This window comes from Pipistrellus kuhlii, unplaced genomic scaffold (genome assembly GCF_014108245.1).
Source record: "Pipistrellus kuhlii isolate mPipKuh1 unplaced genomic scaffold, mPipKuh1.p scaffold_m20_p_24, whole genome shotgun sequence".
NCBI classification, from domain to species: domain Eukaryota; kingdom Metazoa; phylum Chordata; class Mammalia; order Chiroptera; family Vespertilionidae; genus Pipistrellus; species Pipistrellus kuhlii.
Genome location: NW_023425523.1, coordinates 7,910,442 through 7,936,246, shown reverse-complemented (window position 1 = coordinate 7,936,246; position 25,805 = coordinate 7,910,442). Strand labels below are relative to the sequence as shown.

Sequence of the window (25,805 nt, the reverse complement as noted above, 5' to 3'; positions counted from 1 at the left end):
CCTGACAGGAGAGGGGCTCATTGGGTAAATGTAAACACCCCAATGTGTGCCATTCTTTATAAAATGAGTTCAAAGGCCAGAGGTGTGTGTGTGTGTGTGTGTGTGTGTGTGTGTGTGTCTTCCATCAGATCATCGACACGCTGCTCTGCAGTCTGGTTCCTGGGTGGGGTCCCAGGTCTCCGGCCCAGCCAGCCATCTGCGCTGTGAGGATTCAGCCCCCACCCCCATCGTCCCTCCCCAAGAGCGGGTCCCCGGGGAACCCCCCAGCAAGGAGCCTCAGACTCAGCTCAACGGGGGATGTTCCAGGCTGAGGACTTTCCCCACAAATGACACCCACGGGGGACATTGCCAGGGAGAACCGCCCTGCCTCTGGGAAGACAGCCCTAAGGAGGGGGCTTGGCCCTGGAGCTCCCGGGAGGGGAGGGGCATCGGGACGTGGGAGAGACCCTTTGGCGCTGCCCTGCTGCCTGCAGATCCGCCCCTGCACCCCCGCGCCCTTCCTCCCTCCCCCCTCCGCCCCCCAGCAGTGGCGCTTGCTGCAGCCCTCCCTGGCTGCTTTATTTATTTATTTTGCACCAACGGGGTTGCTGCAGACTCATGCTCGCCTGGTTTGAAAAGAGAGAGAGAGGAAAAAAAAAAAAAAAAGAGGAGAAATGCTTTCTGGTTCTTTTTTCTGCCTCAGTCTTGGCAGCAGTGGCTGCAGCAGCAACAGCAGCAGCGGCGGCGGGGCCGGTGGGTGGGTGACTGGCCGGCGGGTGGGCAGGCAGGTGGGGGGCAGTGGGTGTGAGCACAAGGGGAGCTCGCATGGGACGAACCCCCAGCCCGGGGCGGATGCGGTGCCCAACTTGATGCGGCCCTCCAGCCACTCCGGTAAGTGCCCCCACCTCCTGTCCCGGGCTGCAGTGCCCTCCTCCATAGCGTTCCTTCCTTCCCGAGAGAGGGCCAGACCCCTGCCGGTCAAGGCCACAGGGTTTGCAGCCCCACCCCCATCCCACCCCCCAGGCGACCATTGATCCTGGCCCCGAAGGACTTTTGTGGGAAAACTAAGATGTCCCAAGTGGGGGCAAGGACTCCAAGGAGACCTCCGTTCGGCTCCCCAGGGCTTGTGCTCTCTCTCTCTCTCTCTCTCTCTCTGAGAAGGGTCTTCCCACCCAGCGGGCAGTGAGGATATCCCGAAAATCTTTCCTGTAGGAGTCCCCTCCCCACGCAGGTCCCCATGCCTCAGTGAGGTCCCCATGAGCGAAAGAGGCTCTCCAGGCACCAGTGTGTTCCGGACGGCCACGGGGGGACAAGAAGGCACCCCACTCCCGGAGTGGACGGCGCCCCAGACCCCAGCCCATTTAAGGAGAGAGGAGAGTGGTTCTGACACCGACTTCTCCCTGCAAAGTGGCCGGAAGCCAGTCCCGTAGCCATGGAAATGGGCAGGGGAAGTCCGTGATTAAATTAGACACCTTATAAATAAAGAAAATGGACTGGCCCCAGGTCCCGCAGCCCTGGGCTCAGGCGGCTTTGGGGAGGAAGAGGGAACAGGCGGCGGAGCGAAGGAGCGAAGGAGGGAAGGAGGGAAGGAGGGAAGGAGGGAAGGAGGGAAGGAAGGAGGGAAGCTGGGCTGCACGCTTCACTGCACTTTTGCTGAGTGCAGAGCAAGAGGGATGAGCAGGAACTGCAGCGGCTTGGTGACAAAGTGCCGGATGCCCGGTGGACTTCCCAGGACAGGCACAGGGAGAATGAGAAAGGCTGGCACATCTCAGCAGTGCCACCGATACCTGTGGGGTTGGCAGAGGGGCAGAGAGGAGACTGGTCAGCGGCCCTTGCCCGCCCCGTGCCCTCCCCATGCCATTCTTTCTCAAGCTCAAGCCTCGGAGGAGTGTCCTACATCCCTCTCCCGTTTGGGCCTCTTTCTCCAGCTTTCCAATTCCTGCACGCCTGAAGTAGCTACAGGATGGCCACCACGACCACCCTTCGAGGGGGGAGTGTCGAGTGGGAAGGACAGGAGAAGGAGCCATACCACCTCTTACTATCGGTCACCTGCCTCTCCCGAGTCCCGCGAGGGAGAAAGGGAGGCGTGTAGGAGCAAGCTGACCCTGTGAGGGCCGGAAAGCCTGAAGCCTGGCAGCCCGGAGGGGGCCAGGACCCACAGCCAGAAAGAAACCCGGGCATCCTGCCTCCGTCTGGCCATCCCTTGCCAATCCCAAGCCCTCCCCTCCCTGGGGGTCCCCCGTCGGCATTGCACGGGTGTCAGGGACTCTCGTCGCCTCCTTCTCCTCCGTCACCTCAGTCGGTGCCCAGTGGCCGCTGTCATCACAGCCTTCCTGGCCTGTCCACACCCCTGGCACCCAGAAACCCACTTTAAGGGTTGTGCACGCAAAGGGGCAGAGAGGAGAGTCTGTGCCCAGAGGTCTGCTGTGCCTGCCAAGGGCTGCCTTGCTCCCCACCCACCTGTCTGAGCAGGCGCTGTCCTCCCCGTACTTTTCTCTGCCTCCCTGGCTCCCAATCTGTCCCTTGTGGATTGCTCAGGCAGCTGAAGCCAAAAGGGACAAGCGACTTCCCTCAGATTCACACACTGGACTCGAATCAAAGCGCCATGAAGAAGGGGCCTAAGAGAACCTTAAGTCTGAGGGCCAAGCCACAAAACTCCCAACGTGGGCATCTCTAGGGTCCCTCACATCCCCTAACTTCCTCTTTCGGGAAGGCGGAGTTGTCCTTGGGGTTCTCATGAGGGGTTCCAGTGGGCGCTGTGTCCTGTGCCACCGCTAATGTGCCACTTGGCTGTGGTCCACACGGCCTTCTGGGAAGAGTGGATCTCGCCGGTCCAGGGCCTCAGGCTCTGCGCCAGCTTAAAGGAGGGCAGAGAGGCAGTCAGCGGAGGCTGGGGGGCTGCGGCTCACCCAGTTCCCAGCTTTGGGCAACGGGCTCACGGTAAGGCCTCTCTCCAACCGGGAATCAAAGCTATGTGATCCCCCTGAGCCTTCAACAAAGCTACAGGCAGATACTATGGGAGGAGAGCGTGGAAAGGGAGGGACAGAGCAGAGCTTGGGAAGAGCAGATAAGAGACCTGAAGTGGTTCTGGAACTCACAGGTACAGAGAAAAACCCCAAAGCCCGTGACTGGGAGACTCAAAGGTGCCTCCTGCTATTTCCTAGCCCAGTCCAGTCCCATAAAACTTCCCCCAAAGAAAGCAGTTTTTAAAAATATATATATATTTTAATTCATTTCATAGAAGACAAGAGAGGAAGAGAGAGAGAGAAACAACAATGATGAGATGGAGCATGCAACTGAGGCATGTGCCCTGACAGGGAATCAAACCGTGAGGTTCATAGGTTGGTGCTCAGCCACAGATCCACACCAACTGGGCCAGGATTCAGTCTTGACTAGGGTTCCACTTGGCCTGCAGGCAACCAGGGCTGGGAGGAAGGGGATGACGAGCTTCCCCAAAGAGGAGCCCCCAGGAGGCACACACCAGAATTCCTCCCGATTGGTGCCCACTTCCCAGCAGTTCTGAGGTGCTGGCTCTCTCTCTCTCTCTCCCTCCCCTTCCCCCGACCCTCCTTCTCTCTCTCTCTCTCTCCCCTAAGAAGGTCCAGGGAAGCCCAGGGTCACCATCATCTGAAGCCACTTTCCCAAAAGGGCCATGTCATCATCTGTTCCAGGACTGAAGAGGGGATGGCCGCAGCCGCAGTAGCTCCGAAGCAGGCCTGGCCCCCGTGGCCGTGGCCGCCTCTCCTGCTCTTGCTCCTCCTGCCCGCAGGGAGCGGCGGCGGCTGCCCTGCCGTGTGTGACTGCACCTCCCAGCCACGGGCAGTGCTCTGCGCCCACCGGCGGCTGGAGGCCGTGCCCGGGGGCCTCCCCCTGGACACTGAGCTCCTGGACCTGAGCGGGAACCGTCTGTGGGGGCTGCAGCAGGGGATGCTGTCTCGCCTGGGCCTGCTCCGGGAGCTGGACCTCAGCTACAACCAGCTGTCCAGCCTGGAGCCCGGGGCCTTCCAGGGCCTGCAGAGCCTGCTCACCCTGCGACTGCAGGGCAATCGGCTGCGAATCATGGGGCCCGGGGTCTTCTCGGGCCTGCCCGCCCTCACCGTGCTGGACCTCCGCCTCAACCAGATCGTCCTCTTCCTGGACGGAGCGTTTGGGGACCTGGGCAGCCTCCAGCAGCTGGACGTGGGCGACAACCACCTGGTGTTTGTGGCTCCGGGGGCCTTCGCGGGGCTGGCCAAGCTGAGCGCCCTCACCCTGGAGCGCTGCAACCTCAGCACGGTGCCCGGCCCGGCCCTGGCCCGGCTCCCCGAGCTGGTGTCCCTGCGGCTCCGAGAACTGGACATCGGGAGGCTGCCGGCGGGGGCGCTCCAGGGGCTGGGGCAGCTCCGGGAGCTGGAGATCCACCACTGGCCGGCCCTGGAGGCCCTGGAGCCCGGGAGCCTGGCCGGGCTCAACCTGAGCAGCCTGGCCATCACCCGCTGCAACCTGAGCTCCGTGCCCTTCCAGGCGCTGCACCACCTGAGCTTCCTGCAGGTCCTGGACCTCTCCCAGAACCCCATCTCGGCCATCCCCGCCGGGGGGCTCAGCCCGCTGGTGCGGCTGCAGGAGCTCCGGCTGTCCGGGGCCTGCCTCACCTCCATCGCCGCCCAGGCCTTCCACGGCCTCCCCGCCTTCCACCGCCTGGACGTGGCGGACAACGCCCTGCAGACGCTGGAGGAAACGGCCTTCCCTTCTCCGGAGAAGCTGGTCGCCCTGAAGCTGTCTGGCAACCCCCTGACCTGTGACTGCCGCCTCCTCTGGCTGCTCCGGCTGCGCCGCCGCCTGGACTTCGGGGCGTCGCCGCCCGCCTGCGCCGGCCCCCGGCACGTCCAGGGCAAGAGCCTGGGGGAGTTCTCGGACATCCTCCCGCCGGGGCACTTCACTTGCCAGCCGGCCCTGATCCAGAAGTCCGGGCCTCGCTGGGTCATCGCGGAGGAGGGGGGGCGCGCCGTGTTCTCCTGCTCTGGGGATGGGGACCCAGCCCCCACCGTCTCCTGGCTGAGGCCCCCGGGGGCCTGGCTGGGGAGGGCTGGGCGGGTCCGGGTGCTGGAGGACGGGACGCTGGAGATCCGCTCGGTGCAGCTGCGGGACAGAGGGGCCTACGTCTGCATGGTCAGCAACGTCGCGGGGAACGACTCCCTGAGGACCTGGCTGGAAGTGATCCAGGTTGAGCCACCCAATGGCACGCTCTTTGACCCCAACATCACCACACCAGGGGTCCCGGGGCCCTTCCTGCTGGACAGCAGAGGGGTAGCCATGGTGCTGGCGGTGGGCTTCCTCCCCTTCCTCACCTCCGTGACCCTCTGCTTTGGCCTCATTGCCCTCTGGAGCAAGGGCAAAGGTCGGGTCAAGCATCACGTGACCTTCGACTTTGTGGCACCTCGGCCCACTGTGGAGAAGAACTCCGGGGGCAACCGGGTCACTGCCAAGCTCTTCTGACCTTTCCCTTTCACGCTGGGGACCCAGGCGAGCCAGCTTCAGATACCAAAGGGGAGGGAACCACGGCCACTTGGGCCGGAACCGGTCCCAAGCAGCCCAGGTCTCCCAGGCCTCCTGCCTGCACCATGCCCAGGGCTATGGCACCTCCGGTTAGCCTGCCTCATGCTGCTGCAGTCTGAGGATGGCATTATCATCTCTTCCCTGAGGGCCCCAGGGAGCTGGCGTGGAGACCTTGGTGTCAGCCCAGCCTTGCCCCCCAATACACAGAGCAGGACATATAACTAAGGCTCCAGGCTGCCCATCAGGCTTTCTTTACACATACCCATAGGCCTTGATAAGCAATAGCAGTCGCCAACCACACTGTGAGATGACTTCGGAGGGAAGTGCCATTTGCTTCTGAGAGTCTCTGCTCCTCAACCAGGTGGTCTTCCCTCTTTCTCTTCCATCCCCTCCCCCAGGCAGAAGGAAAGGACCAGGGACCTCAGCTGAGGAGAAGAGGAGGTGAGTGTGGGACTGGGGAGGACAGACCACACCCTAGCACTGTGTCCGCATGAGCCTCCACCTCCGGCCTCTGTCTGTCATCTCATTAAACCTGCTGCCCGAACGAAATGTGAGTTCTGGAGTTTTCTTTTCTTCAGACTTTTCCTGCCCCTTCTTGCTGTCAAATCTCCCCGTGTCCTCTCCTTCTTGCCCGAATTTAACAAACGGGGTTTATGTAAAAGGTGACCAGCCAGGTCACTCCTAGCTCATTTCCATTTTAACCCTTTAGCATCCTCTCCATCTCTGGGGTGGGCAGGGCAACCCTCCACCTCCCAAGAGGTCCCTTTGCAAAATTCCAATCCAGGACACCCAGCTCCGACCCTCCGTCCTCATTCTAGTTGGGATCTCCCTCTCATTCCCTTGTCCCATGGGGATCCCTACTGTCCTTCAGGGAAGGCAAGAGGGAACTCCTAGAAAATGACTAACAAAAGCAAAGCCTGCCCTCATCAAAGGAGAGAGCCAGAACACAGCAGGACTGGGTTTGGAGGGCAAGAAAGGAACAGGGAGGAGGGGCTGCGAGCTGTAGTGAAAAGTAGAGGTAGCCCTAACCGGTTTGGTTCAGTGGATAGAGCACCGGCCTGCGAACACAAGGGTCCCAGGTTCGATTCCAGTCAAGGGCATGTACTTTGGTTGCAGGCACATCCCCAGTAGGAGGTGTACAGGGGGCAGCTGATGGATGTTTCTCTCTCATCGATGTTTCTAACTCTCTCTCTTCCTCTCAGTAAAAAAATCAATAAAATGTTTTGTTTTTTTTTAAAAAAGAAAGAAAAGTAGCAGTAGAGGCAGCTCACTTCACTGCCCTCCGCAGTTCCAGGTTGAGTGCAGCCCCAGCGGGAAGCTGTCTCCGGAGTGAGGTCACTGTCAGACAGAGACCTCTGATGCAGAGGCGGAGCGGGAGCTGAGATGCTGACAGCCTCTCAGCGTGCTTCAAATAGAGGGCAAAGCGGAGCCAGGAAAAGTAGAGATGCTGAGAGCTCAAGGGACAGCAGCGGAGAGAGGGGAAGAGTGAAGGGAGAGAAAAGGAGCAGGGAGGAGGGGCCGAGTGGAGAGTCAAGGCCCTGGCCAGCCTCTCCACAGCAGCACCCGCAGGGCGTCCACCCCCGGAGCCCCCACAACCCTCACCACCCACACAGCTCCGTGAGCCTCCCAGCTGACTCATTACAGCCCCCGAGGAGGGAGAGGACCGGCACTGCAGGACACAGGGGGACTCATCTGCCAGGAGAGCTCCTCCGGGGGTGGGGGGGGCAGAGGTGAATGTGAGAACGCGCAGTTTGGAGACTGACACTGGAGAATCAGCCATCTTCAGAAATGGGTATCCTTGAGCCTCCAACCCTCCCCCCACCATGCACACAATTCTCTTCGCATCCCAACCACCTCCCTCTCCAGCTCCTAAGACCCCAGAAAGGCTTCCTTGGCGGGTCGCAGCCCTGCTCCTCCTCCTCTCCAAATTCTCCTCCAGCATCTGATTAGGTTGAGAGGAGAGGAGTTGGGGGTGGGGGGGATGGTGTCAGGTGCTAGTGTTTCTCATCGAGTTGAGTTGCAGACTCTGCAATGCAGAGGAGAGCGGAAGCCGCGCTGCTGTCAGCGCAGCCCCCTGAGGCGGTGGGGACAGGGCACAGATGGCGTGTGTCTGGAGCAGGAGGCCTGCTGCCTGAGTCCCAGGGGCTCCAGGGCAGCCCAACAGAAATAGAATGCGAGGCTCAGGTGTAAGTTCAAGTTTTATAATGTCACATTTCAAAGCAAAAAGGAACACACACAAATTATTTTAATACTATACATTTTATTTAATTTGCCCGGACTATTATTTCAACCTATTGTCAATAGAAACATTGGTGATGAACTATTTTACATTGTCTTGTCATATTAGATCTTTGAAAGCCAGTGTATATTTCACACGTACAGCACATTCCAATTCACTCAGTAAATTTTCACCAGAAATATCTAATCTGTACTTGGGTTTCATAAAATTTACTGTTGAAAAATTTGATTCACACATACAACCTGTCCCAAACATACTACAAGTTTTACAATAACAAAATCAAGAATCGTTTTTTCACATTTACATGAATTAAAATTGAATAAATGTAAAATTCCACTTTTGAGTTGCACTGGTCATACAAATATATATATATATGTGTGTGTGTGTGTGTGTATGTGTGTGTGTGTATATATATATATATATACTTCACACACATATTTTTTTAATTGATTTCAGAAAGGAAGGAGAAGAGAGATAGAATCATCCATGATGAGAGAGAATCATTGATTGGCTGCCTCCTGCACATCCCTTATTGGGAATTGAGCCCACAACCCGGGCATGTGCCCTTGGCCAGAATCGAACCTGGGACCCTTCAGTTCGCAGGCCAACGCTCTATCCACTGAGCGAAACCAGCCAGGGCCCACTAACTATCTTTTCAGTGGCCATTGTGTTGGACGGCACAGTTCCAATCACTAGGACCTTCTTGACAGAGATGGGCAAGTACCACTCAAGAAACACACTGGATCTGGGGTGAGGGAAATGGAGTGGCCCTCCCCGCCCCGACTCCACCCCACCACACTGCCATACCTATTCTTCGTAACTGCTTTCCAGAAACCTGGGAGAAGTGAAGTCCCGTTAATGCAGCAAGGTGTCTCTGATGAGCACTTCCACGGCCTATACAATCAGCAAACCAGTCCCTATCACACCTGTCTGGGAAAGCTGCTCAGGTGTGACTGTGTAGACTGGAGTGTGTGTGTGTGTGTGTGTGTGTGTGTGTGTGTGTGTGTACAAGTGTGTGTAGCAGCCAGGGACACAGGTGGCTGTGTGCATGTGTGTGCATGTGCAGCAATGTTATTTATGGCCCACATCATCTTTGGGATACTCAGTGGAGCTCTCCCCAGGGTGGAGAGAGGAGAAAAATAACATTTATATTCTGTCAGTGACTTTATCTCTGCTTTCTTATTTAATCTTCATATCAATCCTATAAGATTGATGCAAGGCCCTTAGCTGATCATGGAACTAAAGGTCCAATAGATGAAGTAACGTGCTCGAGTACACAGGGCCAGTTAGTGAGGGAGCTGCATTTGAACTCAGGGCTGACTCGAAACCCAAATGCCTCCACCAAACTGCGATGCTTTGCTCTAATCACTGCATGTTCCTGTAACTCTTCCCCCCGGGGCCTCTCCGCTGCAGGGCTGACCTGTGAGAAAGGCAAAATCCAGGGTCATCTTCCACCCCCACTAGCTCGCAACAACTTTTTAGGGGGAGGGCTGGGGTCAACTGTTAATCCTCACTTCCTTCAGTAACTATAATGCGACTTATTCAGGAGCTGAGGGTTGGTTGCTTTTTACTCTTTCTTCTCAGTCACCTCTCCCAGCATCCTTGCTGCCTCTTTCCCAGGGGCCAGCAGAGAGGAGCAGGAATTCCAGGGGTCAGAGGGCCTGAACTGAAACACCCGGGTGGCAGGGTCAGAGCCTCTCATGATTAAAACAGGGGCTTCACATTTATGCAAAAGAAAGAATAAACCAGAAATTAAAATGATTGATTTCGCCCTAACCGGTTTGGCTCAGTGTCTGCCTGCAGACTGTAAGGTCCCAAGTCCGATTCCAGCCAAGGGCTTGTACCCTGGTTGCAGGCACATCCCCAGTAGGAGGTGTGCAAGAGGCAGCTAATCAATGTTTCTCTCTCATTGATGTTTCTGGCTCTATTCCTCTCTTCCTCACTGTAAATAATCAATAAAGATATTTAAAAAAATAAAAAAATAAAACAAAAATAAAACGGGGGCTTCAGACTTCTTAGGTCCTTTTCTGGGTTCTTACCTCAACCTCTTCGGTTACAGAGAGGCTGCTCAGGAATTTCTTGGATGGTGGAACAATCTGTGAGCTCTTTCCGCCTTGAGAGGGATTTAACTCTGCCCGCTTTCTGCCTAGCTGATCAAAGATATAATCTTGCGTTCATTCAACGTTCACTGAGTGCTTATCTCGCGCCAGGCACTGTGATAGAAGCTGGTGCGAAAGACCTCCGCCTTCCAAGGAGCGCCCACCCCCTGGTCCCTGGGGTGAGTCCTAGTGCCCGGCAGGGGCTGGGCTGGGCTGGGAGGGGCGCAGGGCGCCCGCGAGGCTGCCAGAGAAGCTACCCGCGTGCAGAGGCCGGAGCGGGGGCCCAACGGTCCCTAACGGTCCAGGACCCGGACGGCGGCTGGAATGCATTTTTCCAAAGCAAACCCCGGCTTTCAGAAACCCACCCCCTTTCTCCTCCCGCACAGAAACGTTTCCCTCCAGGCCCAGGGAAGAGGGGCGGGCCCGTAAGCTTCCTTACCCCGTGGTGCTCGGATCTCGGGTTCTTCATCTTTCCTGCTGCGTGTCCATCCTCATCGGCTATTCGTTCCTCAGCAGAGGAACAGCGGGCCCTCGCTCTGGACTGTCAGCTCCTTCCCCTTCACTTTCCATCTCTGGGAAACCTATTTCTTATGTCTTTCCCTCTACCCCCATGGTTTCCATGTCTCCTGAACCGATCGAGGCAAAGATCGCAGAGCAAAACAGGTTGCGGAGCAAGGCCCATCATGAGGTTGTGTGGTGGCACTGGCATTGATTGCACAAAGGCACTAATGTGTGCGAACGATGATGACACGCGCGTCATCGATTCAAGCCCCTCGCTCGCACCAGGGTCCCAGCCCGGAGCGCAGATTTGTCTCCCCCGCTTCAAAGGTGGAAGCCTCCTCCGTGATTGGCCCGGAGGCGGGCCGGGAGGACGGCGGGAAGACGCTAATTGGCTGTTTAATTCCCAGCCGGTGCGCCCTACAATTAACCGAGCCCGCTTTCCCCGCGTCCCGTTGGCTGATTGGGTGGGCCGGCCTCGAATTCCTGCCGGGTGATTGGGTGTCCATCCGCGGCCGCGCCGTCGCTCAGGGGGCAACCCGCGGAGGGATTGGCTGCGGCTCGGAATGCGATTGGTCGGGCCGCGATCCTGGCGCTGATTGGTGCGGGCGGGCCGCGGGGGCGGGGCAGCGGCTTGCGAGCGAGCGAGCGAGCGAGCGAGGTCCGCGGAGCGGCGAGGCGGCGGCTGCGTGTGGGAGGAGGAGGCGCCGGCAGCCGGGCTGAGGTGCGAGGAGTGCGCGGCGGCTGGCTCGAGGCGTGGTAAGGGCGGGGTCCCCGAACGGCTGGCAGGGCGCACCCCTGGCAGCGAAGAGGTGAAAACGTGGGGCTGAGGAAGGAAGGCATCCGAGCGCCCCCTGGGGGAAGCCTGAGGCCAGGGGGTGGGTTCCGGGGGGGCAGCGGTCGGAGCCCCTGGTGGTGAGGCACCATGCGGACAGTATTGCCTCCCCACTTCACCCCACTCCCACCCCTACCTCCCATCCCCCCCTTCACCACCCCCACCTCCACCCCTACTCCCCATCCCCCCATTCCCCCCCTCACCACCCCCACCCCCACCCCTACCCCCATCTCCCCATTCCCCCCTCACCACTCCCACCCCCACCCCCCATCCCCCCATCACCACCCCCACCTCTACCCCCCATCTCCCCATTCCCCCCATTCCCCCCCTCACCACTCCACCCCTACCCCCCATCCCCCCATTCCCCCTTCACCACTCCCACCCCCACCCCTACCCCCATCCCCCCATTCCCCCTTCACCACTCCCACCCCCACCCCTACCCCCCATCCCCCCATTTCCCCCTCACCACCCCCACCCCCACCCCTGTAGCCAAAGGGGATGCTCCGGGCCCAGGTGAAGCCGCAGCAAACCCGGTGCCAGAGGGTTTGCCAGTTCGGACACGTCCACAGACGCTTGTTTTTGAAAACCGCTCTCCGTCGATGTTTGCCTTTTATTTCCCCCTGCTTTTACTCTCATTGATCTCTCATAAAATGACTGTTCGCAGTCAGAATAATACCTTGGGGAGGGGGGCGGTGGTTTTTCCAGCTCCCCTCCCTACTCCTCCCTGCAGGCATCTTCGTGGGTCTTGGCTGAAGAGCCCCGTGCCAGCGTTACATTTCCTAGATTCTTCTCAGCTGAGGAGACATGGATGGAGGCTTTCCCCCCTCTCTCTCCTGCACTGGTTTAAAAATAAATGTAGCAAAGGATGAGGACATGGAATAGGGCCCTTCCACAAGCCCATCGCCGAGATTTAGGGGCTTTGCAGGTTCCGGTTGTTTGGAGATTCCAGATCCCTTCCCCGTGGAACTTACCCTGTAACTTGACTCCCATGTTTTTTTGAAATGATAATACAGGCGGAACCTTGTCTGATAGTTGTTAGCAGCTGTTTTAATACAAATGTCGCGAGAATCTAAAGTTAGCTTTGACCGAAAACCATCATGGAGCTACCACACTTCTCATCTCAAAATGATCCAAGTCTCCTTTTGCCTTTACCCAGCTCCCCAGGGACTTAACAGACTTCACGTCTGATCGCCTCCTCTTCCCGTTCAATTTGAAGTCAATACAATCAAACACAAGCTAGCATTCACCACTATACAGTTGTCCCCATTTCTATCATGTTATTTCCCACTTTTCTTTCTTTTAAAGAGAACTGTACAACAGTGTGAAAGAATGGTCGAGGTGTAAAATAAACATACACTAGGTCAGTCAAGTAGCTAGGCATTCTCTGAGACATCAACTGATAACTCAGTGGGCACAAACTTCATTTGTGATATCCAAAGAGAAGTTAGTAAAACTTAGCTTTTGGTTCAAATAGAAGTCACTCAATGAATGAATGTGTCCTTGTCACAGATACTCATCTGCCTACCCCACACACCCCCTAACCACCACCAAAATGATCAATAGTCTCTGTCTTAGATGCTACCTCGACCAGCTGCTCAAATGGGAAACGTGGTAGCCAGCTCCCTGGCTTGCCCTCCAACGTTTCCATAATCAATTTCTAAGTCTAACGTGTGCTCCCTATTAAAACGAACTAATCCAGCTCCCTTTCTCCATCTGTATCTTTGACACCTGGACCAGCTTCGGAATTAGCCTTCCCACCTCCACTGCTGCTGCCTTCAACTCATTCTCGCTACAGACACAACCATTAGTCAGAAATTACAGGGAATGTGTTGTGAAGGAATGTTTGGAGAACTACAGAAGCCCATAGCGATGAAATCCAATAATAGTGTAAGGGCCGGGACTGAGGAGATTTAGTTGCAGAGCCAGAGGAGTATCAGGTATCCTTTTGCCTTGATCCTGATAGTTTCTGAACTGGAGAAAAAAAGAAAAAATGCTGAGAGTCTCCTTTAAAGAGGTGCCATTCCTGACTGGTCTTCAAACCACATTGTATGGAAATGACTAATTAGCTGTGTATCCTTAGGGAAATTTCTTTATCTTCCTGGGCCTCAGTTTCCCCATTTGCAACATTATTAGTGGAATTAGTGGATCATTTCTGTGGTCCCTTTCCAGTTCTAAAATTCCATGATTTCTTTGTCCCATCAGCATGAATCATGGCCAGAAAGATGGTGGTGAAGGCAGACAGCATTAGAGTTCAGATGAGTTATTACTTAGGTCTTGTTCACAAACTGGATTTGTTTCAGTTTCCCCAAACCTTGGACACCTGCCTGAAAGGAAGCTTCTTGAAGATAGTTGCTAAGATTGTCTGAGCTGCCGTAACTGGTCGGGCTCAGTGGATAGAGCATTGGCCTGTGGACTGAAGGGTCTAGGGTTCGATTTCGGTCAAGGACATTTATCTTGGTTTCGGGCACATCCCAGTTGGAGGTGTGCAGGAGGCAGCTGATCAATGTTTCTAATTATCTCTCTCCCTTCCTCTTTGTAAAAAAATCATTAAAATATATATATATATTTTTAAAATAAAGGAAGAAAAAGATTGTCTGAGCTGTTATATCCCCAGGGCCAAGCACATATACTAGTATTTATTGCTTTGAATGCAGGAGATAAGTGATTTGCATTTTAAGGGGGTGGTTTTTCACCTGTGCACCATCTAAGAAATAAACCATTTAAATTCTAGCTCCTCCCACCTGTTGCATTAACCAGGAATTTATATTGATTTTTCATTGCCATGTAATTAGTTGGTTTGGTATTGATCTTTCCTACTAGACCATTTCAGGGCAGCAGTTCTTATTTCTTGTTGTGTCCGGAGCATGCTCAGCCCACAACTACCGGTATTAACTGGAGCACATTAATAGTGAAGACAAGTTTTGTACTTTAGAGACTATATGGGGAAATACACAAAGTAGTCAGTAGATAAAAGAAGTGAAATCTTTTCTAGACACCCAGAATAAACCATATGGTCATATAGGAAAATGGTAGTTCTTTTGGCCCAAGAATTAAGCAAAACAGAAATCTCCTTTATGAAACCAAACTTGTTTCTTTTCCTTTGGTATATAAAAAGATGTTTACATGATACCACCCAGACTTTCACAGAAATGTTGAAAGTTTTTGCAGCCAACTTAGGGCGTGTGGGAGAGAGAAACTGATGTTTATCCAGTTAGGGAAGGAACCACGTATCTCTAATAACCCCACATTAAAACTCAACCCTTTTATTCCTTCCCACTGTAAGTGGGTGGGCGTGCGGAGCAGCCACAGTCTTTTGGGTTGAAACTCAATCTCTACAAGTGATACAGACTCACTTGGTCAGAGCATCGTCCCATATACCAGAAGGTTGCAGGTTTGATCCCCAGTCAGGATAGATACCTAGGTTGTGGGTTTGATCCATGGTCAGAGTAACTGAGAGGCAACAGATCAATGTTTCTCTATCTCTATCCCCTCTCTGTCTGTCTCTGCTCCCACTCTCCTCTCTAAAAATCAATAAACATGACCTCAGGTGAGGAAATAACATGATTTATAAATAAAGTGATATAGTATACTGAGTCTACTTACTGGGTAATTAATTGCCTAGAATAGCAAAATACTTGAAAAGAGTCCCTCACTGAGGTGATAAAAGGAGGTGTTAAAGCCATGAGTCTGGGCAAGAGTGGATTAAATTTCTAGAAAAAAATAGATTTGTCAAACTTCCTCTCTTGATGATCTTTATTCATTTCTGCTGATCAGTAAAGCTCTCTGAGGCCAGATGCAAAACTGGGTCCTCTGACTGACAGTAGTAAGAAACCCACCTATAGTCTCCTCATGTTTATATGCTCCTCAGAATGAGATTTCTGTGTTGGGTCTTCTGTTCCTGGTCACTCCTCCTGAAAAAGGCTTTCAGGAAAAGCACATATGGAACCGAAGTTTTATTCCTAAGTAGGTCCTTTATTAATGAATGTGCTCTTTTTAGGCTTACTAGGATACAATATTTTTTCTTGGATATCATAAAGGTTGAATTTTTTTACCTGAAGCAAATTGTAGCATAAATTACATTTCCTCACTCATTTTAAAGCAAATCTTATTGAAAGTCGAATTGTATCTTATTCTGTAGATTGTAATATCTGGAAATAGAGACTGTCTTTAGTTGTTTTATTTTTGCCACCTACAGTGTTTTCCAACAGTATTTATTCATTTTTTTAATTGAATGTGTTGACGAAAATAAAGATACCAGGTACTGTTTCGCTGAGATTGCTTTCAGAGTAACTTTAAAAGTTTTTAAGTAGCCGAAACTGGTTTGGCTCAGTGGGTAGAGCATTGGTCTGCGGACTGAAAGGTCCCAGGTTCAATTCCGGTCAAGGGCATGTACCTTGGTTGTGGGCACATCCCCAGTAAGGGGTTTGTAGGAGGCAACTGATCGATGTTTCTCTCTCATCGATGTTTCTAGTTCTTTATTCCTCTCTCTTCCTCTCTGTAAAAAAATCAATAAAATATGAAAAAAAGTTTTTAAATCTGCAAATAATAACTCAGACTCTGGGTAAGGGGTTAGGTGACCTTTTTAATCAGGTGTACTCTTCTGCAAAATAGGTTACATCCTATCTCACAGGATTGTATAAAGATTGAATAAAATAATGTATGTAAAGTGTCTGATGGCATTTTACTCAATACATACACTGAGTGGCCAGATTATCATGATCTCTGAACACATAATAATCTGGCTACTCAGTGTGTGTGTGCGTGCGTGCGTGCGTGCGTGTGTGTGTGTGTGTGTGTGTGTATTAGAGGCCCGGTGCATGAATTCATGCATGGGTGGGGTCCAACCAGTCTGGAGGGGATATGGGTGGTTGGTCAGCCTGCCTGCTGGTCCAACTCCTGGTCAAGGGGACAATTTGCATATTAGCCTTTTATTATATAAGATGTACACTGAGTGGCCAGCTTATTGTGCATTCAGAGATCATAATAATCAGGCCACTCAGTGCATATTGTTTCATCTTCATACATATACTGTAGCATCTAGCACATCTACTTACTATATGTGCTGAACTACACTGGTGAAACCAGTGGTGTAGAGACAGCAGATAAACCATTGCCTACAGTGTGAGCAAGTGCTGTCACGGAGGCATCATTTACCTGGCAGTGTGAGCTAAGGAGAAACGCACCTGATGTCAGCTAGGGGAAACCCTCAGAAGACATGGTAGTGATAGAGAAGAGACCTAAAGAAGGAATAGGATTTTGTCAGAAATACCAGATGGATTAAAGAGTAAGACTAGGAAAACAGAAGTGACACATGTCAGAGCAAGGATACATAAGAGAGCACATCATATGCCTGTAGTAAAGCTGGGATTAGAATCTAATGGTAGGCAGAGATCAGATTGCAAAGAACCTTTTATGCCATTAATGAGTTCACATGCAGGCAACAGTTGCTGAAGTAGAGGAATTTTATTCATTCATTCAACAAATGATTATTAACAAAATATTTATTGAAGGGCTACTGTTTACTAAGCACTGGAAATCACTGGAAGGTTTTACTTCAAGAAAGGTTTGGAAGCATAGAAGGGCACATACACAAAATTTTAAATACATAGTTTGAAATAAAAATCTAATATTTTAAATATTAACAATTTTTTGTTCCTTTGTCTTTTAAAACTGTGATCAATGTATAATTCTAATTGCAATGCAAGGATGAAGCATGCCTCTAGTTGTATACATATGTGTCCCTTAACTAACTTAAAAAATACTGAGACCTTTGACATGATACAGATTTTGAGTCTGCCCAAGTTCTTACCATGGGGAAAAGTAGTATTCTCTTTAATAATAATGATGATGATAATATATTGTGTTCCCATGTGTCTCTGCCAGTCACAAAGATATTGGATGAAAGTTCCTTCTTTTCCCTCATTTGCTTATTTTAGGATATAAGTCAGACTACAGCAGAAAATGTCTACCGAACGCACTTCTTGGACAAGTTTGTCCACTACTCAGAAAATAGCACTAGGCCTCGGGATCCCAGCCAGTGCAACGGTTGCCTATATCCTATACCGCAGATACAGGGAAAGCAGAGGTATGTGAACCACACAGCCTTGTTAAATTGAAATGAAAACTGTACTTGCTAGACTGGGGATCATTGGCTGGGCTGTAAGTGGCTTTGTGTGAGGAGTCTTTGAAACTATTTGTTTCTTCTTTTCCGTATTCTTAATGTGAAATGAATTCATTTTATAATTCTATTGATCTGTTCCCTTTGGCAGCATCAACATCGCAGCGGATTCTTTTTATTTTTTTGATATCTATACTCACCTTTTTTATATGTTCCTTGTATTTAATTGTTAGGAGAAGGCTAACTGTGGGGTTTAATTTTCCCTACACTGGACTTAGAGAGGACCTAGAGAAATTATTTCTGTAAAACACGGGAGAAGTTCTGAGCCTAATGGAATACTCTGGCAACTTCTAGCCTTCATTCTTCTCCAAGAGAAATAGTTTGCCTAAAATCCAACAGCTCTTGAGTGCAGAGCCAAATGCTTTACCGAAACACTTAGCATCTGAAAGAGTATCCCAGAGATAATGCACATCTTCTGGTCTTTGGGGATCTTCTAATTGCCACTCAGATGCAACTTCTGTTTGTCATGGTGGTTGAAATTTTCAGTTATCTCTTGGATCAGTGTCTCTTTGACAGCTAGATTCAGGGGAGGGCTGTTGGTAGCTTTGGGTGTTAATCTAAGTCTGATCTTATGAGCCATGATCTGTGCAGAAGAGCGGCTGACGTTTGTTGGGGAGGACGACATTGAGATAGAGATGCGAGTGCCCCAGGAGGCTGTGAAGTTCATAATTGGCCGGCAAGGAGCCAATATTAAACAGGTAAGTGTGGGAGCCGGCAATCTGCTTTTCCAGGGATTGATCCTACTTTCCCTTCTCTGCCCTTATCCCACAAAATCCACCCACATTATGTATATTTTGAACAGAAAAAAAAAAACACAAAAAAGAAACAGGAACTTTTTAGGTAATATGCTGCTTACCTTTTAGAAATGAATATTCTCCCTAGAGAATGGATGAATATTCTCCCTAGAGAATCCCCATTTCAAGCTAATTCTCTCTAGAGAATTAGCTTGAAATGGGGATTAGCTGCATTTTAGCTTGGTGTAGCTTTTTTACTTTTCAAATTCTCATTAATTGACATTAAATATTGAATTCCTGCCTGATTCTTTTTACCATCTTTCATTGTTTGGGTGGTGTGCAAACAAAATACTTGATTCTCTAATCCAAATAAAATTAAGAGAAAAGAGGGTTCAAAGCACAAAGAGACAGTGTTTTTAAGTTAACAGCTATTGGGGGTTACCCTTGTCACTAATCTCCCTCCGTAAGTACCTATAAGTGAGGACTGCTTATAACAGCCTGATTTTGCTGATAATGGTGTCCAGTTCCATCTACCTCCGGGTTAGGTTTAGGGTGTCCTTCACTGAAGGGGCGCTCTTCCAGAGCATATTGCCATGTATCCTTTTCTCTGCAGCTGCGGAAACAGACAGGTGCGCGGATTGATGTGGACACAGAGGATGTAGGCGATGAGCGGGTGCTGCTTATCAGTGGTTTTCCTGTTCAGGTGTGCAAGGCCAAAGCAGCAATCCATCAGATCCTGACAGAGACTGCCCCAGTGTCTGAGCAGCTCTCAGTTCCCCAGAGATCTGTGGGCAGAATCATAGGTACCACTGGACAGCTTCCTCTACTGCTACCTTTTATTCTTTACCTTTGCCTTTCTGTCACATCTGCCCAGGGCTGTTTCCTGGCCTACTTCCCCTTCACCTTGCTGAGGGAAAAAAAGGGACATTGAGATCAGAGCTTCTCTTTTTTACAGAGCTGTTGGCAAAGCAAAACCCATTATCTCAAGAAGTTGTATGATCTGAACTTTACAAAAATGTTCCAAAAGGGTTCAGGTAATGTTACTTACCTCATAATAGATTTTTGTTGCTAATCCTCACTGAGGAGGATATTTTTAAGATATATATATATATTTTTAATTGATTTCAGAGAGGAAGGGAGAGAGAGAAAAACATCAGTGGTGAGAGAGTATAATTTAGTGGCTGCCTCCTGCATGCCCGCCACTGGGGACCGAGCATGCAGCCTGGGCATATACCCTTAACGGGAATCAAATCCGGAACCCTTCAGTCCACAGGCCAACATTCTATCCACTGAGCCAAACCAGCTAGGGCAAGAAGGGTATTTTTTCCTTTGATTTTTTAGAGGGAAAGGGAGGGAAGGAGAGAGAGAGACAGAGAGAAACTTTGATATGAGAGAGATAATATTGTTTGGTTGCTTATGAACACACCCTGACAGAGGCCGGGGATTGAACCTGCACTGCAGGTATGTGGCCTTGACCAGGAATAGAACCCACAACCCTTTGGTGCATGGGCTAATATAAGTCAGCTAATGTGGAGAACACTATAGAAATATTCTAGTTCATAGGAAACTAGTCTGCAACATATCAGATAATGAAACCTGAGAACACCGGCTAGGGCATAATAACGGATTTTTAAAGGGAAGCTGGGGGTGCTTATATTATTCCAAATCATTGTAGATAGTGTAGATAGTGCTCTATAGAGCACCTGTCATGCTTTCCTACTTATGTTGCTGTTAGAGGCAGAGAAATGTCCTTTCCTTGGTCCAATGTTTCATACACCTTGTATGATCTCTTCTAACAAAGGGGGGGTGTAAAATATGCTGAGTGGTCAGAAAGTGGAAATGACATGAAGAAGTTAACCTAGCCAGTGTTGGAGTTTAAATAAAATGGATAGAGCAAATATCCAGAACTATCCTTCTTACAATAGGGATTTTAGTAGCTCCTGCTTTCCATTCAATATTCTGCATTCTGTTCAGTTTGAAAATGGGCACTAACTCTCTTCTCGTAAATACAAAATAGTGATTTCTCTAGCAGTTAATGTTGGCCAGGATGTAAGGACAGGATTTTATGTATTGTTCAATGTAGGGAGAGGTGGTGAGACGATTCGTTCTATCTGTAAGGCCTCTGGAGCCAAAATTACCTGTGACAAAGAATCAGAGGGGACATTACTACTATCAAGGCTCATAAAGATCTCAGGAACACAGAAGGAAGTGACAGCAGCCAAGGCAAGTAGTTGATAACTTGGATCACATCTAAGAATGAGAAGAACCCTTTATTCCATCCTGGGTCAAAACATCTGGCCACATAACTATCATCCCTTTCTGATTTTCCACAGCATTTGATACTAGAGAAAGTTTCAGAAGATGAAGAACTTCGGAAGAGAATCACTCATTCTGCAGAAACCAGAGTCCCACGCAAGCAGCCAATCAGTGTAAGAAGAGAGGAAGTGACAGAGCCAGGTGCAGCTGGAGAGCCAGCTTTATGGAGAAACGCTAGCACTAGCCAGGAGCAGGCTCCTCCGCTGGCAGATCCTCCCCGCAGAGGAGGAGGTGACATGGCTGCTGCGGGGCCAGAAGAAGGTTCCTGGGAGAAACCTAATGGTGACGGCTTTCAGAAGTCTGGAGCCCAGACCAGTCCAGAGATGTCCATGTTTGAAAGTATGTAACAGAGAGGGAACCCACAGTTACATGGAAGATGTACCAGCTTAGATAACCCAAAATAGGAAGGGGTGGTTTTTTTTGGTTTTTTTTTTTTTTTTTTTTTTTTTTTTTTTTTTTTACTACACTTAGAAGTTTTCATCACAGATATGTCTTTCTGATAATATTTTACCTGGATTAGTACTAAAGATAATATTTTTCTGAGTATAAATCAGTTAATGTGGAGAACACTATAGAAATATTCTAGTTCATAGGAAACTAGTCTGCAATATATCAGATATTGAACTTACACGATATTCCTTCACCAAACATACCTATTAAGTGAAACAGCATGATTTTTCTTGCTTGTCTCATTGTTTTTAAAAAATCATTCAAGAAAAATTAAAAAGCTGTCAGCTTTGTCTTTTATACATAGGTATAGGATGAGCAGGGGAATCAAGGCCCCTGAGAGGTTCACAAATTTGTCCAGGGTCACACAGTGAGTCAGTGAAAGAATGGAATCTGGACAAGCCCCTATCTGTCCATGTATCTTTTCACTGGTCCATGCTGCAGCTAGCATATGGAGGATTTACCGTCACTATAATTGGTGACTAATTTGAATACATAGCTGATGACTAAGAATGTAAACTCTTATTACTCATTTATATAGGAAGGTACAAAACATAGCTTAGACTTCTCTTCAGGATGTTCTTATATGATTCATCCAGTTGTCCCTCCAGCCACCTCTAAAATGGTAATAGCCACTTGATATTTGTACCTCCCGATGCAGTCTAGTCATTCCAACCAGAGATGATTCCAGTATGGTTACCGTATTAGATGGTGATGATTCTGCAGCTTAACTTGCTTATCCCTATGTTTAGTCCCCAGCCCTGACTTCAGTTTCCATGCTGATGAGTTCCTAGAAGTCTACGTCTCTGCCTCTGAACATCCTAACCATTTCTGGATCCAAATCATTGGCTCCCGAAGCCTGCAATTGGATAAGCTTGTCAGTGAGATGACCCAGCACTATGCGAATAGTCTGGTGAGTTGCCATAGGAACAGGCTCTGTCTGATGAAAAAAGGGCATATATTTTTCATTGTGGTATTTATATTTTTCCTTTTCCTGTAGAGCAACTATGTGTTCTTTTTTCCTTCTGACATTATTTTTAAGCCTACCCCTTCCTAACTCTACTCCCTCTTGACTCCTTATCCCCATATAGCCTGAAGACTTAACTGTGCATGTAGGAGACATTGTAGCAGCTCCTTTATCTACAAATGGTTCCTGGTATCGAGCCCGGGTCCTTGGCACCTTGGAGAATGGGAACCTGGACCTCTACTTTGTTGACTTTGGAGATAATGGAGAATGCCCAGTGAGGGACCTCAGGGCACTCAGGTCAGTGTGGAGGCCAGAGCAGAATCCGGCTGGAGTGCCAGCTGTTGGCTCAGCCCTGGCCATAGGGTGGGGAGCTAGCTGTTGGCACTCATCACCAGGGGGATTTGGGAGAACCTGTATACACAGAACAGAAGATTATCTTCTCCTGCTGGGTTGGCCAGAAGCAAGGAATATAAGCAGGCCCTCTGGTTCCAGAAATCTAATTTCAGTCTCTTTCCCTTTAGGAGTGACTTCCTAAGCCTTCCATTTCAAGCAATTGAGTGTAGTCTGGCGCAGATCGCCCCCTCAGGTAAATTGGTCACTTACTGACCTTGCCCCCAAATAGAATAACTTCGATACAGCACATGGGAGGAATCCACACATTTCAAGGCTTTTTGAGTTAAAGGGGCTCAAGTGCCTTTTCCTCACCAGCACTAGAAATCAACAGCCAGAAACTTGCTCTCAGTGACAGTCAGACGTAAGTGCCTTCCAGAGCAGAAAGATGTAGTTCTAATTTCCCTCCGGGTATAGTCCTACCCATGTCAGCACTGGCTCCTTCTTGGGCTCTCCCTACAATCTTTTATCAGGTGAACAGTGGGAAGAGGAAGCTTTGGATGAGTTCGACAGACTTACTCACTGTGCTGGCTGGAAGCCCCTGGTGGCCAAGATCTCTAGCTATGTCCAGACTGGGGTCTCAACTTGGCCCAAGATCTACTTATATGATACTAGCAATGGGAAGGTAAGATTGGGGTTCACTCATTGCTCACTAGCTTTAGTATATTTATAGATTTGTTTACTTTTTCTTTCCCAGAAAAACCTATCTGATGTTGCTCCTACTTTGTAAGATCCTGCAAGTATCAATCCTAGCTCTTTGGCCCCGTTTCTTCAGATGTGCCCTTCCTTACAGAGAGAACATGATTCCCTTTTCGTTTTTCTTCTCAGAAACTTGATATTGGGTTAGAATTAGTTCGTAAGGGATATGCAGTTGAGCTTCCTGAAGACGTGGAGGAAAACGGAACTGTCCCAGGCATGTTGTACGATGTGGTGAGTGAGCTATCGCAGTCATTGAGGGTGCTTCTTTGGGGTAAAGCTCGTGCCTTGAGAAACATGAGGGCTTCTAGTCATGCATGACATTTTGTAGAGTGCTTTCCTAGGTTGTCGAAGGAGGCATTTTGTCCCTCTCAGCAACCAAGCTCAACTGCCTGAACCAGACCCTATGAGCAAAGTGACTGAGTGGCCGCTTCTTTCCCTCCAGCTAACAGTCTTCCTTTTTCTCTTGTTTTCATCCTCTCAGGCCACAGAAGCATCTGCCTCTCTCAGCAGCATGTTCACTGAGAGCAAGAAGAGCCCTGGAGAGATAGCAAACACCCTGTCCTGCCTCAGCTTATCAGGTACAAGCAGCATTTACTCCCTAGAGCACATGTGTCAAACACAAGGCCCGCGGGCCAAATCCGTCCCGCCAGGCCTTGCAATGTGGCCCGCACCGCGCTGTCATCACTGCACTCCGCTGCGTTTCCATCACAATGACAGTTTATGACTGTTCAGTAAACCATTCGGCCCTCGATTTAAGCTGGATTTTAGATTTTGGCCCCTTCTCTGATTGAGTTCGACACCCCTACTAGAGCGTCTTTGGAAGCTACCACTTCTCAGTCAGTCTCTCCAAACGAGGGAGCTTGTAAAGGCTTGTCCCTTAACCACGGGGGTCATTGAGCATCCCTGAGCCTCAGTGGTGATGCCTGTTGGATTAGAGCAGTGTCTAACTTTCTCCTCATTCCTGCTGTGTAGAGGCTGCCTCTATGTCTGGCGATGATAACCTTGAAGAGGACTACATAATCTGAAGTCTGCTTCAGCTGCCTCAGCCATCTGCTTTGCTTTGTGAGTGGAGCTATCATCTGTCTGTAGCAACAGGAAAAGTAATGAGGGTGGCCAACAGGGGCCTTGCTTTAGTCTCTCTACCCCATAGCCTAGCTAAGCACTGTTCTCTGCAGCTGCTTTCCTGTAGCTTAACTTGCTCTCAGATTGAGTCCTTTCAAGCTTTTTGTGTCTTTGTGTTTCTGGCAGGATTTGGTACCTGGAGAGAGGAGCCTATGATAAAGATATCTATGCAATCCTTCCATTATTAATATACAATCTGGACTGCTGTGGATCAAATGCATTTTCTCCTTCCTTGGGACGACCAGAAAGAGTGTAGGGCAGGAGACAAATATATGTTCCTACTCCACTCTCCACCCCACCCAGACGCTTCCAGTGTCTGAATGCTGCTACATTTTGTCCAGGCTGCTCAACATCTGACTGTTCCCTCAACCAGTCAGAATGCACAGTCCTGCTAGGCTGTGTCCTTTGTGAGGCTGGGAAGTAGCCAGGGTTTGGTCATTGGAGGTGGTGATTCTGCATACTTCTGACTCACCTCCTCAAGTGACTCTGGTTAAAGGAAGGTTTTTTGTGTGTGTGAGTTTGTTTTTAATATATTTTATTGATTTTTTTACAGAGAAGAAGGGAGAGAGACAGAGAGCTAGAAACATCGATGAGAGAGAAACATCGACCAGCTGCCTCCTGCACATCCCCCACCGGGGATGTGCCTGCAACCAATGTACATACCCCTGACCGGAATCGAACCTGGGACCTTTCAGTCCACAGACTGACGCTCTACCACTGAGCCAAACCGATTTCGGCAAGGGAAGTTTTTTTAATGAACCAACTCAAAGACTGCAGTTCAGTCAGGAGGCAAAGAGGAAAAAACCAGCATATTCATATTAAAAATCCTCATGAACTGAGAAAAGAATGCTGCCTCCCATCCTCAGCTGCTGATTTTTTTGGAGACAGGTTTTTTGGAAACAGTTCTTTATTTTCCCTGTACATATTGGTTAAAATATAAGCAAGAAGAGAGGCAGCTCAGGAAATACTCTAAATTGCTAGTATAGTATCTATTATATATTTATGTATGCACACACCCAGAGAAAGAGAACATGTATAGTTTTTCAAAGCTTTTTGGGGGGAAGAGGGGTTCTTTGCTGAATAAAGTTATCAAAAAGTTATCTAAAACTAAATGCTGGTTGAATCACAAGGGAAACAGGCCTTTGGGTATCTCTTCTGAACTTAAATCTGGTGAAGATTGTGAACACCTCACATAAAGGGGGTCCATCTATCAATATAATAAGTGTTCCTCCATCAACACTTCATATTCTTTCCCTCAAGTTACCAGATCCAACTTAGATTTGGGCTGGGTAAGAAAAAAAAAAAGACCCCCGCGTAAAGTATTTGAAAGAAAAAAACCTGGATTAGGATTCTAGAAGCCCGGGTTCTAGAAATACATCTCTGGACTCGAGGGAACCAGTTTCCCTACAACCTCTCTCCTCTCAGTATTGTCAGGATCCAGTGAGAACTAGGAAGGTTTTTGAAGTAAATATTATCAGTGTAATGTGGGTGGTAGGATAATGGCAAATTAACATTTTTTTAAGGATCAGCATAGTAAACTGAAAACTTGAAATAGCACTAAGGATGTCTTTGTGCAGGTTTTTTTGAATCTAGGAATTAGTACCCAGCCGGTGTGGCTCAATGGTTGAGTGCTGATCCCACAAACCAAGAGGTCCCCAGTTCGGTTCCTGGTCAGGGCACATACCTGGGTTATGGGCTCAATCCCCAGTAAAGGGTCTGTAGGAGGCAGCTGACCAATGTCTCTCTCCAATTGATGTTTCCATCTCT

The 25,805-nt window shown here is 49.8% G+C and overlaps 2 protein-coding genes across 5 annotated transcripts; both read left to right on the top strand.

Moving 5' to 3' along the window:
- Positions 1-737: 737 nt before the first annotated feature.
- Positions 738-6,059, top strand: LINGO4 (leucine rich repeat and Ig domain containing 4). Its single transcript, XM_045586723.1, has 3 exons — positions 738-870; positions 3,576-5,507; positions 5,540-6,059. The coding sequence occupies exon 2, from the start codon at positions 3,664-3,666 to the stop codon at positions 5,452-5,454; it is 1,791 nt and encodes a 596-aa protein (XP_045442679.1). The 5' UTR covers positions 738-870; positions 3,576-3,663; the 3' UTR covers positions 5,455-5,507; positions 5,540-6,059.
- A 4,946-nt stretch (positions 6,060-11,005) lies between these two features.
- Positions 11,006-25,596, top strand: TDRKH (tudor and KH domain containing). Of its 4 annotated transcripts, none has more exons than XM_036453001.2 (15): positions 11,008-11,109; positions 17,122-17,270; positions 17,955-18,061; positions 18,711-18,800; positions 20,216-20,320; positions 20,431-20,752; positions 21,613-21,773; positions 21,952-22,124; positions 22,349-22,413; positions 22,691-22,842; positions 23,046-23,147; positions 23,398-23,494; positions 23,889-23,978; positions 24,165-24,538; positions 24,785-25,596. In XM_036453001.2, exons 2-13 carry the CDS (start codon positions 17,147-17,149, stop codon positions 23,939-23,941), a joined length of 1,551 nt encoding a protein of 516 aa, XP_036308894.1. In that variant the 5' UTR covers positions 11,008-11,109; positions 17,122-17,146; the 3' UTR covers positions 23,942-23,978; positions 24,165-24,538; positions 24,785-25,596. The 4 variants fall into 4 exon arrangements, with proteins under 4 accessions (XP_036308892.1, XP_036308890.1, XP_036308894.1 ...); XM_036452998.2 differs by having other exon boundaries at positions 11,009-11,109; positions 18,711-18,900; positions 20,181-20,320; positions 24,785-25,134; XM_036452999.2 differs by lacking the exon at positions 23,889-23,978 and having other exon boundaries at positions 11,006-11,109.
- Positions 25,597-25,805: the final 209 nt, after the last annotated feature.